Source organism: Cinclus cinclus, chromosome 36, assembly GCF_963662255.1.
Source record: "Cinclus cinclus chromosome 36, bCinCin1.1, whole genome shotgun sequence".
NCBI classification, from domain to species: Eukaryota; Metazoa; Chordata; class Aves; order Passeriformes; family Cinclidae; genus Cinclus; species Cinclus cinclus.
The window spans coordinates 600,508-616,424 of NC_085081.1; the positions used below are offsets into that span (position 1 = coordinate 600,508).

At 39.8% G+C, this 15,917-nt stretch overlaps 1 protein-coding gene across 1 annotated transcript in view; it reads left to right on the top strand.

The window, feature by feature from the left end:
- The window catches only part of FUS (FUS RNA binding protein), a 34,962-nt gene continuing 19,045 nt past the window's right edge, over positions 1-15,917 (top strand). The window contains exons 1-6 of the mRNA XM_062512317.1: positions 1-39; positions 5,307-5,331; positions 5,454-5,605; positions 6,324-6,450; positions 9,013-9,179; positions 13,855-14,032. Of these exons, the coding sequence (XP_062368301.1) occupies positions 27-39; positions 5,307-5,331; positions 5,454-5,605; positions 6,324-6,450; positions 9,013-9,179; positions 13,855-14,032 (662 nt within the window). The 5' untranslated portion in view covers positions 1-26. The remainder of the gene's footprint in view (positions 40-5,306; positions 5,332-5,453; positions 5,606-6,323; positions 6,451-9,012; positions 9,180-13,854; positions 14,033-15,917) is intronic.

Consider the following 15,917-nt stretch of genomic DNA (forward strand, 5'->3'; position numbering starts at 1 on the left):
GCGGACGCGGAACCCGCGGCACCGCCATGGCCTCCAACGGTACCGGAACCGTGGGGACCCCCGGATTTTCCCCAGTTTTAACCCCGGGAAGGGAACTCCCCGAACCCCGGGAAGGGACCCCCCCCCCAGGCCCCTCCTTACCCTTGGGGGAGGGCGGGGGCTGCACCGCCCGGCGCGATCTGGGAAGCACCCGGGGGGTGGATCCTGAGGGGGTTCCGGTGGACGCCGCGTTTCGTCCGGCGGCGGTGGTGTTGTTTGTCATTAGCGTGGTTTTTAACGGTGGTTTCCTCGTTAATTGTTGTACTTCAGGCGTTGTTTCATTGTGCTTCATTCACGATCAGCGCTGCTCTAGGGCTGCGTGCGATTAGCGCCGTGTGCGGTTTGATGCCGCCCCGTTTCCGCCACGCCTCACTTCTATTTTTTCCTTTAAATTACTTTTCCTTTCACCGCATCCGCGCTTTAACACTTACAAACACTTCTTTTCTTGAACCCAAACCTCAAATTTCGGCCGCTTTTTGGGGTGTCACTAAAACCATTTCGGATGGGACGGGGACCGAACAAAGCGCCGCGCCCGGATGCTCCGCGCCGGCAGCGGGGAGGAAAATTACCCCCAAACTCTCCCATTTTTTAACCCAAACCCATCAATTCTGTGCGAAATTCCGGGATGGTTATTTCTTTTTGTTGTTGTTGTTTTATTTCAAGGTAATTACGGAGAGTTTTAAGGGGATTCGGGACCCCTTTTATTTTCTTTTCCTGCCCTCTTCCCTCAGGCCGCCATTTTGTGGTTTTGCCTCTGCGCCACCGCCGCCATTTTGTGCGCGCGGCGCGTGCGCGGCGCCGCTGCCGCATTGACACATCCGGGGATTTCCGTCCAAATAAAAACGAAATAAAACCCAATTAAACCCCATTAAACCCGATTAAACTCGATTAAACAAATCACTTTCAGAAAAAAAAAACCCTAAATCTGAAGTTCGGACGGTAAAAAAAATAGCCCGTGGTTTACTTCGATGCTGGGGCATTGAGCCGCCATTTCGTGAGGGGGAGGGGGTCCCTTCGTTGGGGATTTCTGAGGGAAAATCGGAAATATTTTGATTAAATATAAAAATTTATAATTAAAGTTTTGTTTTATCCCGCTCTTCAAGGCGCTTTTTAGGAGGAATTCGTTAATATTGAGGTTTTAACACCCTCAAAAGTTTTCCCCTCAGGGCATCCCTTTTGTTCGGAGAAACCTGAGGGGATTTTTAGAATTCTTCCTTGATTTGAAAATGTAAAATTTTAATTACGCGTTTATAGTTGTTAATTTTAAGTATAAATTATTGAATTCGTTGATTTGACCTGATTTTTAAAAGCTTTTTTTTTTGTTTTTAATTCTGGTAAACCCATGTGTTTCCACACCCCCTTTTGTTGTGTGGTGGCCGAGGGGAATTTTCACTTTTTCGTACAATTTTTAAAATCAAATAATTACATTTATCATAATTAATGTTTTTTTAATAACTAATAAATTGGAACTCCCAATGTTTTTTGAGAGGGGATATTTGGGTACAAAACCGGGAATTTTAAACCCTTTGTGCCAGTCCTGATGGGGCTTCAAGGCTTCGCGTCCATTTATTTTCCCATTTAAATAATAAAATTTATCTTTAATTTCAGTGTTTCAGACTTTTTTAAAAAAAATCATCTTTTCGTTACGATTTTTGAGACGTAAATTCATTAATTTAAAATTTTTGAGCGGGAAATTTCGATTTGGTGATTTTAGGGTGGGTAAAAAGCCCAGATTTTTATTTTATTTTATTTTATACCGGAATTTTGCTGTTGTTAAATTAATAACAGTAATTAATTATCTAATCCATTTGATAAAATGGATTTATTTTAAGGCGCTTTAAATTTGAATTTCGTAATGAGAAGTTGCCTGTCATTGTGTAATAGCGTTTATAAATCGATTTTTTTTAATATAGATGCTTTTAGTTATTAAATGTTAAAATTTTATTCATTAAGAATTGTTTATTTTTATTAATTAGCGTCTGGTTAATAAGGAATGAATGGAATTTATTAGCAATTTTAGGTATTAATAGGGTGCACTTTTCTTGTTCGTCATTAATTGTAATTATTAGTAATTAAAAGCTATTAACGAAGTGCTTTAAGGAAAAATTATGAATTTATTGATAAATAATTGGGCGTTGATTGGATTTTAATTCTGGAAATAAACGCGACATACCTTTAAGAGAATTAATTAATTGTCTTGATCATGAAGGGAGTACTTGAATGATAAAAGTTGAGTTTAAAAACGCCTTGAAATGGATTTAATGTTGGTTTAATTCTCATTTTCCCAATTAAAAGCTTTGTGTTAATAAGCAATTGCGGTATTAATAGAGCTAATAATTAATTAATCGAGCTAATTGCGGTTAATTCTGTGATTATTCCATAATTAAAACCACCCTAATAACAGCCAATAACGCGGGGGGGAGAATTTTTATTTTAAGGTACTTAATAATTACAAGCTTTAATTAATTAATTAACGGAAAGATATTTAATAACTAACTCTGGATCACCCAATTAATTAAAAGCGCGTTTTAATGCGCGTTAATTAATTAAAAGCAGCTTGTTAATAGTGGAGAGGAATTAATGGATTTATTGAAAGGTGATTTATTGTTGTATTTAAGGCAATTAATAACATTAATGACGTGCTGGTAATTAAGGGGACGGGAATGGATTTAATTGAAAGCATTAATTAAAATCAAATTTATTCCAGCATTTCTTCCTGTAATTTTTTTTTTTTTTTTAATTAAAAGCAGCTCATTAGTAGCCGAAAACATCAGTGAAATTATTTTAAAAGAGATTGATGTATTTAAAATTTAATTAATTTCCTCTTTTTTGGGTAATATCAAGGAAATATTGAATTTAAAGGTGCTTAATAACCCGGCATTAATGAGTTGATTTGAAAGTTTTTTAATTGAGATCTTTCCAATTAAGGCCTCCTAATCAATAACTAAGAACACGAAATTAATTGCTGATATTTCCTGCTGAATTTTTTTTAATTCTAATCCTTCCGTTCATCCCCAATCCCATTAAGGGAAGGAATCGGAACAATCCATTTATTGCAAAATAATCAATTAATTTCTTAATTAAAGCCACCCAATCGAGAGCTGGAATTATTCAAGTTGTTCTCTTGCTGTTATTTCTGTAATTAAAATCCACGCAGTGATTAATTAGTGCTGAATAAATGAAGGAAATGATTTCTTTTAAGCAATTTTTTTGTTTGATTAATCCCGATTTTAACCCGTTTCTTCCCCGGATTGCTTTCGATTAAAGCCACTTAATAATTAATAATTACACGGGTGGAGTGTAATTTATTTTATTTTAATTAAAGTTGGATTTTAATAAAGAATAAATGAAGGAAAAAAACCTTTGTTTAGGAACTATCGAACCCATAATAAATTAATTAAAACAGTTTGGTTCTAAGATAATTGTGTTATTATTTCTGGAATTAAAATACTCTTAATAATTAATAAAGGAGGTTAATTCAGAAAAATTTTTTAAGCCAGATTGTTTCCAATTAAAACCAATTAATGATTAATAATCTCATTAAATTGATTCTACGTTTAATTAAACAAAAGTAAAATTTTGATAATTGGGTAATTAATTAATTAAGGAAATTATCTTTTAAAGCAATTTATAACAATTCAATGAAAACACAACTGGTTCGTGGATAATTTCATTTTTTTTTTTTTCTCCCAGACTTAAAATATTATTAATAATGAAGAGGTGGTGAATGAATTCGGGGAAAAGCTGTTTATTTGAAATGATTTATTGATTAATTAAAAATCCCGATTTTTAACCCTTTCCGGATCACAGCCTTAATTGCTTCCAATAATTAAAAACCTGTTGATAATAAAGGATCATTAATGAAGTAAAAAATTATTTGTTTTAAACGATTTATTGGTTCATCAACCTGAATTTTTAATGCTTTTCTCCTTAGATGATGGGCAGAACGATCTTCAGTCTTAAAATATTCTTGATAATTAAGGAAATATTAATTAATTAGGGAAAATTCTGTTTATTTTAAACGATTTATTGGTTAATTAATCCTGATTTTTAACTTTTTCCTCCCCAGATCACAGCCAGAACTGTTTTCAATAATTAAAATCCTGCTGATGATCAAGTAAAGATCAATTAATTAATGAAAATTCTGTTCATTTTAAATGATTTATTGGTTGATTAATCTCAAATTCTAATAATTTTCTCCTTGGATTACAGGCAGAACTACTTCCAATATTAAAATATTCTTGATAATTAAGGAAATACTAAATAATTAGGGAAAATTCTGTTTATTTTAAACGATTTATTGGTTAATTAATCCTGATTTTTAACTCTTTCCTCCCCAGATCACAGCCTTAATTGCTTCCAATGATAAAATACTGTTGGTAATTAAGAAAAGATTAATGAATTAACTAAAAACTGTATTTATTTAAAATGAATTTTTCATTGATTAGCCCCAATTTTTAACCCTTTGCTCTCCAGATTGCAGCCTTGTTTCCAATAATTAAAATCCTGTTGATAATTAAGAAAATATTAATTAAAATTCTGTTTAATTCAAAGAATTTATTGCTTCATTATCCCCAGTTTTTAACTCTTTCCTCCCCAGATCACAGCCAGAACTGTTTCCAATAATAAAATATCGTTGATAATTAAGAAAAATTAATGAAATAAGTAAAAATCTGTTTATTTGAAATGAATTTTCCCTGATTAGCCCAATTTTAACCCTTTACTCCCCAGATCACAGCCAGAACTGTTTCCAGTAATAAAATATCGTTGATAATTAAGAAAGGATTAATGAATTAAGTAAAAATCAGTTTATTTGAAATGAATTTTATCTGATCAGCCCAATTTTAACCCTTTCCTCCCTGGATCACAGCTTTGTTTCCAGTAATTAAAATCCTGTTGGTAATTAAGAAAAGCTTCATAGATTAAGTAAAATCCTCTTTATTTTAAAACGATTTCTTGGTTGATTAACCCCAACTTTTAACCCTTTCCTCCCCAGATCACAGCCAGAACTGTTTCCAATAAGAAAATACTGTTGATAATTAAGAAAATATTAACGAACTAAGCAAAACTTACATTTATTCTAAATTAATTTTGTCTGATTTAAACCAAATTTTTAACCCTTTCCTCCCCAGATCAGAGCCAGAACTGTTTCCAATAACAAAATATCATTGATAATTGGGAAAGAATTAATGAATTAAGTAAAACTTAGTTTATTCTAAATGAATTTTATCTGATTTAACCCTAATTTTTAACCCTTCCCTCCCCAGATTACAGCCAGACGGCGACACAAAGGTACAAACCCCTTCCCTGTAATATTAAAAAATTAAAAAAAAAAAAAAAAAAATCCCAAACCCAGTAAAATCCAGTGTGGAAACGTTGAAGTTTTTAACCGAATTTGGGTTTTTTCTCTCCAGTTACGGCGCCTACCCCGCCCCCCCCAGCCAGAGCTACTCGCAGGGTGGGGGGCAGGGCTACTCCCAGCAGAGCTACGGGGGCTACGGGCAGAGCTCGGACACGGGCTACGGCCAGGGGGGCTACAGCTCGTCCTACGGCCAGAGCCAGAGCGGTGAGATTCCCAAAATTCCCAAAAAATTCCCAAAATTTCTGGAAAATTCCCCAAAATCCCCAGCCCCGTGTGTCGCCGTACCAAAAATGGGTGGTTTTGGAACCAGAAACGGCCCAAAATTGAGCCCAAAACCCCCAAATCTGCGCCCAAATCTGCCTGGGCAGAGCCAGAGCGGTGAGATTCCCAGAATTCCAGAAATTCCCGGAAAATTTCCCAAAAATTCCCAAAAATTCTCAGCCCCGTGTGTCATTGTACCAAAAATGGGTGGTTTTGGAATCAGAAATTACCCAAAATTGAGCCCAGAATCCCCAAATCTGAGCCCAAATCTGCCTGGGCAGAGCCAGAGCGGTGAGATTCCCAGAATTCCAGAAATTCCCGGAAAATTTCCCAATAATTCCCCTAAAAATCCCCAGCCTTGTGTGTCATTGTACCAAAAATCGCTGATTTTGGAACCAGAAACGGCCCAAAATTGAGCCCAAAAATCCCCAAATCTGAGCCCAAATCTACCTGGGCAGAGCCAGAGCGCTGAGATTCCCAGAATTCCCAAAAAATTCCCAAAATTTCTGGAGAATTCCCAAAAATCCCCAGCCCCGTGTGTCATTGTACCAAAAATGGGTGGTTTTATGGGTATATTTTAATGGGTATATTTATTAATTATTAATTATTAATTTCTAATATTTTTTTCCCCCAAATCCCCGTTTCTCCTCCCATTTTTTAGGTTACTCAGCTCCTGCAGCTCCTCCCTCCTACGGCTCCGGAGGTTTCGCTTCCAGCCAGAGCTCCCAGAGCAGCTACGGCCAGAATTCCAATTATCCGGGTTATTCCCAACCCCCCGCCTCCTCCGGGTACTTAATGACCAGTTATTAATTAATTATTAGTGATTAATAACCCGCTAATTACCCTCAGTACCCATCACTGCCCACCCCATGCCCCACAGAATTCCAATTATCCGGGTTATTCCCAGCCCCCCGCCTCCTCCGGGTACTTAATGACCAGTTATTAATTAATTATTAGTGATTAATAACCCGCTAATTACCCTCAGTACCCATCACTGCCCACCCCATGCCCCACAGAATTCCAATTATCCGGGTTATTCCCAGCCCCCCGCCTCCTCCGGGTACTTAATGACCAGTTATTAATTAATTATTAGTGATTAATAATGAATTAATGAATCATTAATAGCCACGCACATCAATCCCATTGCTTTGATTTAAAAAAATTCTTTTACCTAAAATCCCATTTTGCCTTTTTAATAAAAATCCCATTTTTATTTGAAAAATCCAATTATTTAAAAAAATCCCATTTTCTCCTTTAAAAATTCCCATTTTTCCTTTTAAAATAAATCCCGTTTTTTATTTAAAAAACTCCCATTTTTATATTAAATCCCCATTTTTATATTAAAACCCCCATTCTTATATTAAACCCCCATTTTTATATTAAACCCCCTATTTTTCGTATAAAAACCCATTTTTATATTAAAACCCCCCATTTTTATATTAAAGCCCCCAATTTTCATATTAAAATTCGCATTTTTTGTATTAAAATCTCTCATTCTTACATTAAATCCCCATTTTTATATTAAAACACCCCTGTTTTTATATTAAAACCCCATGCTTATGTTAAAACCCCAGATTTTATATCAAACCCCCTTTTTATATTAAAACACCCCAATTTTTATATTAAAACTCCCCCATTTTTATATTATGACCTCCATTTTTATATTAAAACACCTCCATTTTTATATCAAACCCCGTTTTTATACTAAAACCCCCATTTTTATATCAAAACACTCCCATTTTTACATCAAGCCCCGTTTTTATATCAAACCCCTATTTTTGTATTTAAACGCCCCCATTTTCATATTAAAACACCCCCATTTTTATATTAAAACTCCATTTTTATATTTAAACATCTCCATTTTTGTATTAAAGCCCCACTTTTATATTAAAACACTTCCATTTTTGTATTAAACCCCCACTTTTTATATTAATACCCTCATTTTTATACTAAAACTCCCCCATTTTATATCAAACTGCCATTTTTATATTGAAGCCCCATTTTTATATTAAGCCACCCCCATTTTTATATTAAATCCCATTTTCTTATATTAAAATATCCCCATTTTTATATTAAAACCTCCCATTTTTATATTAAAACCCCCCATTTTTATATTAAATCCCCCCATTTTTTATTAAAACCCACATTTTTATACTAAAACTCCCCCATTTTTATATTAAGCCCCCATTTTTATATTAAACCCCTGTTTTTATATTAAAACACCCCCATTTTTATATTAAAACACCCCCATTTTCACATTAAAACCCCCCATTTTTATATTAAAACCCCCCCATTTTCACATTAAACCCCCATTTTTATATTAAAACACCCCCATTTTTATATTAAACCCCCCAATTTTATATTAAAACACCCCCATTTTTATACTAAAATGCCCCCATTTTTATATTAAAACACCTCCATTTTTATATTAAAACCCCCATTTTTATATTAAAACACCCCCATTTTTATTTTAAAACACCCCCATTTTTATATTAAAACACCCCCATTTTTATATTGAAACACCCCCATTTTTATATTAAAACACCCCCATTTTTATTTTAAAACACCCCCATTTTTATATTGAAACACCCCCATTTTTATATTGAAACACCCCCATTTTTATATTGAAACACCCCCATTTTTATATTAAAACCCCCATTTTTATATTAAAACACCCCCATTTTTATATTGAAACACCCCCATTTTTATATTAAAACACCCCCATTTTTATATTAAAACACCCCCATTTTTATATTGAAACACCCCCATTTTTATATTGAAACACCCCCATTTTTATATTAAAACCCCCATTTTTATATTGAAACACCCCCATTTTTATATTAAAACACCCCCATTTTTATATTGAAACACCCCCATTTTTATATTGAAACACCCCCATTTTTATATTAAAACCCCCATTTTTATATTGAAACACCCCCATTTTTATTTTAAAACACCCCCATTTTTATATTGAAACACCCCCATTTTTATATTGAAACACCCCCATTTTTATATTAAAACCCCCATTTTTATATTAAAACACCCCCATTTTTATATTAAAACACCTCCATTTTTATATTAAAACCCCCATTTTTATAATAAACCCCCCATTTTTATATCAAACCCCCCATTTTTATCTCAACCCCCCCATTTTCACACCGAACCCCCCATTTCTCAATACAAACCCCCCACCTCTCCCCCTAAACCCCCATTTCTTTCCCCTCCCCTCCCTCCCCCACACCCCCCATTTTCATCCGTTAAATTTCTTTCCTCTTTTTTTTACCCCAAAATCCCTTTTTTTTTTTTTTTTGTTTTTTTTAACCTCCTTCCCACCCCCCACCCCCCCCAAGTTACGGCGGCGGCTCCGGCGGCTCCGGCTACGGCACGGCCCCGAGCGGGGGAGGGGGCTACGGCCAGCAGCAGAGCGGGGGCTACGGCCAGCAAGGCTACGGCCAGCAGGCCACCTACAGCCCCTCCCCCGGCTACGGCCAGCAGGGCCAGTACGGCTCCGGCTCCGGTGAGAGAGAGACCCCACCCCCCTCCCCCGAAAAAAATCCTGGGGTTTTTGGGGTGAAAAACGGGGATTTTGGGTAAAAATCGGGAGGGAAATGGCTGAAATCGGGAGGGAAATGGGCTGAAATTTGGGGGTTTTTGGGGTAAAATGGTCCCTAAATCGTCCCTGAGTGAGGTCAGAGCAGAACTGGGAAACTTGAGTGAAATTCCCCAAAAAAAATATGGATTTTTTGGGGTGAAAAACGGGGATTTTGGGGTAAAAATCGGTGCGGAAATGGCTGAAATCGGGACGGAAATGGGCTGAAATTTGGGGTTTTTGGGGGGTTTGGGATGGGAACAATCGTCCTACAGCCCCTCCCCCGGCTACGGCCAGCAGGGCCAGTACGGCTCCGGCTCCGGTGAGAGAGAGAGACCCCACCCCCCTCCCCCGAAAAAAATCCTGGGGTTTTTGGGGTGAAAAACGGGGATTTTGGGTAAAAATCGGTGCGGAAATGGCTGAAATCGGGACGGAAATGGGCTGGAATTTGGGGGTTTTTGGGATGGGAGAAATGGCCCCAAAATTGTCCCAAATCATTCTTGAGTGAAGTCAGAGCAGAACTGGAGAACCTGAGTGAGATTCCCCAAAAAATTCCGGATTTTTTGGGGTGAAAAACGGGGAATTTGGGTAAAAATCGGTGCGGAAATGGCTGAAATCGGGACGGAAATGGGCTGAAATTTGGGGGTTTTTGGGGGGTTTGGGATGGGAACAATCGTCCTACAGCCCCTCCCCCGGCTACGGCCAGCAGGGCCAGTACGGCTCCGGCTCCGGTGAGAGAGAGACCCCACCCCCCTCCCCCGAAAAAAATCCTGGGGTTTTTGGGGTGAAAAACGGGGATTTTGGGCAAAAATCGGTGCAGAAATGGCTGAAATCGGGAGGGAAATGGGCTGAAATTTGGGGGTTTTTGGGGTAAAATGGTCCCTAAATCGTCCCTGAGTGAGGTCAGAGCAGAACTGGGAAACTTGAGTGAGATTCCCCCAAAAAAATCTGGATTTTTTGGGGTGAAAAACGGGGATTTTGGGTAAAAATCGGTGCGGAAATGGCTGAAATCGGGAGGGAAATGGGCTGAAATTTGGGGGTTTTTGGGATGGGAGAAATGGTCCCAAAATTATCCCAAATCATTCTTGAGTGAAGTCAGAGCAGAACTGGAGAACCTGAGTGAGATTCCCCAAAAAATTCCGGATTTTTTGGGGTGAAAAACGGGGATTTTGGGTAAAAATCGGGAGGGAAATGGCTGAAATCGGGAGGGAAATGGGCTGAAATTTGGGGGTTTTTGGGGTAAAATGGTCCCTAAATCGTCCCTGAGTGAGGTCAGAGCAGAACTGGGAAACTTGAGTGAAATTCCCCCAAAAAAATCTGGATTTTTTGGGGTGAAAAACGGGGATTTTGGGTAAAAATCGGGGGGGGGGGGAAACGGGTGAAATCGGGATGGAAATGCGCTGAAATTTGGGGGTTTTTGGGGTGGGAGAAATGGTCCCAAAATTATCCCAAATCATTCTTGAGTGAAGTCAGAGCAGAACTGGAGAACCTGAGTGAGATTCCCCAAAAAATTCTGGGATTTTTTGGGGTGAAAAACGGGGATTTTGGGGTAAAAATCGGTGCGGAAATGGCTGAAATCGGGACGGAAATGGGCTGAAATTTGGGGTTTTTGGGGGGTTTGGGATGGGAACAATCGTCCTACAGCCCCTCCCCCGGCTACGGCCAGCAGGGCCAGTACGGCTCCGGCTCCGGTGAGAGAGAGACCCCACCCCCCTCCCCCGAAAAAAATCCTGGGGTTTTTGGGGTGAAAAACGGGGATTTTGGGTAAAAATCGGGAGGGAAATGGCTGAAATCGGGAGGGAAATGGGCTGAAATTTGGGGGTTTTTGGGGTAAAATGGTCCCTAAATCGTCCCTGAGTGAGGTCAGAGCAGAACTGGGAAACTTGAGTGAAATTCCCCAAAAAAAATATGGATTTTTTGGGGTGAAAAACGGGGATTTTGGGGTAAAAATCGGTGCGGAAATGGCTGAAATCGGGACGGAAATGGGCTGAAATTTGGGGTTTTTGGGGGGTTTGGGATGGGAACAATCGTCCTACAGCCCCTCCCCCGGCTACGGCCAGCAGGGCCAGTACGGCTCCGGCTCCGGTGAGAGAGAGAGACCCCACCCCCCTCCCCCGAAAAAAATCCTGGGGTTTTTGGGGTGAAAAACGGGGATTTTGGGTAAAAATCGGTGCGGAAATGGCTGAAATCGGGACGGAAATGGGCTGGAATTTGGGGGTTTTTGGGATGGGAGAAATGGCCCCAAAATTGTCCCAAATCATTCTTGAGTGAAGTCAGAGTAGAACTGGAGAACCTGAGTGAGATTCCCCAAAAAATTCCGGATTTTTTGGGGTGAAAAACGGGGAATTTGGGTAAAAATCGGTGCGGAAATGGCTGAAATCGGGACGGAAATGGGCTGAAATTTGGGGGTTTTTGGGGGGTTTGGGATGGGAACAATCGTCCTACAGCCCCTCCCCCGGCTACGGCCAGCAGGGCCAGTACGGCTCCGGCTCCGGTGAGAGAGAGACCCCACCCCCCTCCCCCGAAAAAAATCCTGGGTTTTTGGGGTGAAAAACGGGGATTTTGGGTAAAAATCGGGAGGGAAATGGCTGAAATCGGGAGGGAAATGGGCTGAAATTTGGGGGTTTTTGGGGTAAAATGGTCCCTAAATCGTCCCTGAGTGAAGTCAGAGCAGAACTGGAGAACCTGAGTGAGATTCCCCAAAAAATTCTGGGGTTTTTGGGGTGAAAAACGGGGATTTTGGGTAAAAATCGGTGCGGAAATGGCTGAAATCGGGACGGAAATGGGCTGGAATTTGGGGGTTTTTGGGATGGGAGAAATGGTCCCAAAATTATCCCAAATCATTCTTGAGTGAAGTCAGAGCAGAACTGGAGAACCTGAGTGAGATTCCCCAAAAAATTCTGGGATTTTTTGGGGTGAAAAACGGGGATTTTGGGGTAAAAATCGGTGCGGAAATGGCTGAAATCGGGAGGGAAATGGGCTGAAATTTGGGGGTTTTTGGGGTAAAATGGTCCCTAAATCGTCCCTGAGTGAGGTTGGAGAAGATCCTGAGAGTGTCAGTGAGATTCCCCAAAAAAAATCTGGATTTTTTGGGGTGAAAAACGGGGATTTTGGGGTAAAAATCGGGGGGGAAATGGCTGAAATCGGGAGGGAAATGGGCTGAAATTTGGGGGTTTTTGGGGTGGGAGAAATGGTCCCAAAATTATCCCAAATCATTCTTAAGTGAAGTCAGAGCAGAACTGGAGAACCTGAGAGAGATTCCCCAAAAAATTCCGGATTTTCTGGGGTGAAAAACGGGGATTTTGGGTAAAAATCGGTGCGGAAATGGCTGAAATCGGGACGGAAATGGGCTGAAATTTGGGGTTTTTGGGGGGTTTGGGATGGGAACAATCGTCCTACAGCCCCTCCCCCGGCTACGGCCAGCAGGGCCAGTACGGCTCCGGCTCCGGTGAGAGAGAGACCCCACCCCCCTCCCCACCCCCCGAAAAAAATCCTGGGGTTTTTGGGGTGAAAAACGGGGATTTTGGGTAAAAATCGGGGGGGGAAATGGCTGAAATCGGGAGGGAAATGGGCTGAAATTTGGGGGGTTTTTGGGGTAAAATAGTCCCTAAATCGTCCCTGAGTGAGGTCAGAGCAGAAATGGAGAACCTGAGTGAGATTCCCCAAAAAATTCCGGATTTTTTGGGGTGAAAAACGGGGAATTTGGGCAAAAATTGGTGCAGAAATGGCTGAAAATCGGGACGGAAATGGGCTGGAATTTGGGGGTTTTTGGGGTAAAATGGTCCCTAAATCGTCCTGAGTGAGGTTGGAGAAGATCCTGAGAGTGTCAGTGAGATTCCCCAAAAAAAATCTGGATTTTTTGGGGTGAAAAACGGGGATTTTGGGGTAAAAATCGGGGGGGAAATGGCTGAAATCGGGACGGAAATGGGCTGAAATTTGGGGGTTTTTGGGGTGGGAGAAATGGCCCCAAAATTGTCCCAAATCATTCTTGAGTGAAGTCAGAGCAGAACTGGAGAACCCGAGTGAGATTCCCCAAAAAATTCCGGATTTTTTGGGGTGAAAAACGGGGATTTTGGGCAAAAATCGGGAGGGAAATGGCTGAAATCGGGACGGAAATGGGCTGAAATTTGGGGTTTTTTGGGCTGGATTTTGGGGTAAAACATTCCGCAAATCGTCCCTGAGTGAGGTCAGAGCAGGTCCTGAGAGTGTCAGTGAGATTCCCAAAAAATTCCGGATTTTTTGGGGTGAAAAACAGGGATTTGGGGTAAAAATCGGGGGGGGAAGTGGCTGAAATCGGGAGGGAAATGGGCTGAAATTTGGGGGTTTTAGGGCTGGATTTTGGGGTGAAACGGTCCCCAAATGATCCCTGAGCGATGTCACAGCAGATCCAGAGGGTGTTGGCGAGATTCCAAAAAAAAAACCGAAAAAATCCAGATTTTTTTATCCCAAGTTTTAAAAAAAAATTTTTTTTGGGCGGGGTGCGGGTGTAATGGTTTTTTTTTTAATTTTTTCTTTGTTTAATTTTTTTTTTTACCTTTTTTTTTTTTTTCAAATTATTTATTTTATTTTATTTATTTTTTTTTTTTAATTTGATTGTTGCCAGCCAACAGCTACGGGCAGGACGGGGGATCCCTGAGCTCCGGTGGCTACCAAGAGTCCGGCGGTGGCTACGGATCCTCGGCGGCCCCGGAACGGAACCGGGGGCGCGGAACCTTCGGATCCAGGGGAGGATTCGAGAGAGGATCCCGAGGGTCCCGAGGGTCTCGAGGGAATTCCATGGGGTGAGAGGAAATTGCTGGGAATTCCTGGGGAAACGGGGGGGGGGGTTGGAGGAGGGGGGGGAAAAAAATGGGGGAGGGAGGGGGAAATATGGGGGGAAAAATTGGGGGGGAAATGGGGAAAAAATGAGGGGGAAAATGGGAAAAAATGAGGGGAAATGGGGAAAAAATGAGGGGGAAAATGGGGAAAAAATGAGGGGAAAATGGGGAAAAAATGAGGGGGAAAGGGGGAAAAAATGAGGGGAAAATGGGGAAAAAATGAGGGGAAAGGGGGAAAAAATGAGGGAGAAAGGGGGAAAAATGAGGGGGAAATGGAAAGAAAAAATGAGGGGGAAAGGGGGAAAAATGAGGGGAAAATGGGGAAAAAAAATGAGGGGGAAATGGGAAAAAATGAGGGGGAAAGGGGGAAAAAATGAGGGAAATGGGGAAAAAATGAGGGGAAATGGAGAGAAAAAATGAGGGGGAAATGGGGAAAAAATGAGGGGAAAATGGGGAAAAATGAGGGAAAATGGGGAAAAAATGAGGGGGAAAGGGGGAAAAATGAGGGGGAAATGGAGAGAAAAAATGAGGGGGAAAGGGGGAAAAATGAGGGGAAAATGGGAAAAAATGGGGAAAAAATTCCAGAGATAAATGGGGTAAAATGGGGAAAAAAATGGGAAAAAAGTCATGGGATAAAGGGAGGGCAATGGGGAAAAATCAAGGAAAAATGGGGGGGAAATGGGGAAAAAATGGGGGAAAAAAATCAAGAGATAAATGGGGGAAAAATCAAGGAATAAATGGAGGGGAAATGGGGAAAAAATCATGGGAAAAATGGGGAAAAATGAGAGGGAAATGGGAAAAAATGGGGAAAAAATAGAGAAAAATAGGGGGAAACAGGGAAAAAATGTGGAAAAAATCCAGAGATAAATGGAGGAAAAATCAAGGAAAAAATGGAGGGGAAATGGGGAAAAAATCAAGGGATAAATGGGGGGGAAAATGGGGAAAATCAAGGAAAATGGGGAAAAAAGGAGGGAGAAAATAGGGAAAAGTGAAGGGAAAATAGGGAAAAAATAGAGGGAAAATGAGGAAAAAATTGAGGGAAAAATGAGAAAAAATTGAGGGAAAAAATTAAGAAAAAATGGGGCAAAAAATGGGGAAAAATGGAGGGGAAATGGGAAAAAAATCAAGGAAAAATTGGGAAAAAATAAAAAATGGGAAAATCAAGGGAAAAAATAAAAGAAAAATAGGGAAAAAATCAAGGAAAAAACGGGGGAACAATGAGAGAAAATTGAGAAAAATGGAGGGAAAATGGGGAAAAAATGGGGAAAAAATGGGGAAAAATCAAGGAAAAAGGGGGGGAAAATGGAAGAAAAAAATGGAAGAAAAAATTGGGGAAAAAAGGAGCAAAAAAGGGGAAAAATGGGAAAAAAATGGAAGAAAAAATTGAGGGAATTGGGGAAAAAAATGGGGAAAAATGGGAAATAAATGGGGAAAAAGAAAAAAATGGGAGAAAATTGGCAAAAAAGGCCAAAAAAATGGGAAAATGGGAAAAATGCATTTTTGGGAATGAAAAAGGTAAAAAAAAATGGGAAAAAAATTATTTTTTTGGGGGGTGAAAAAGGTGGAAAAAATGAGGTCACGTTGAGGCTCTGGTCGTGGTAAAGGGGGAAAAAAAAAGTGAAATTTTGGGAAAAAAATGAGAAAAAGGTGAAATTTAGGGGGGAAAAAAAAGGAGGAAAAGGGTGGAAATATATGAAGAAAAAAAAAGAATTTTGGGAAAATTTTGAGGGGAAAAATATGAAAAAAAAAAAGGATTTGGGGATAAAAATGAAATTAAGAAAGGTGAAGGGAAAAGGGGAAAAAATGTGGAGGAAAAGGTGGAATTTTGGGGGAAAAATGGAATTAAAAA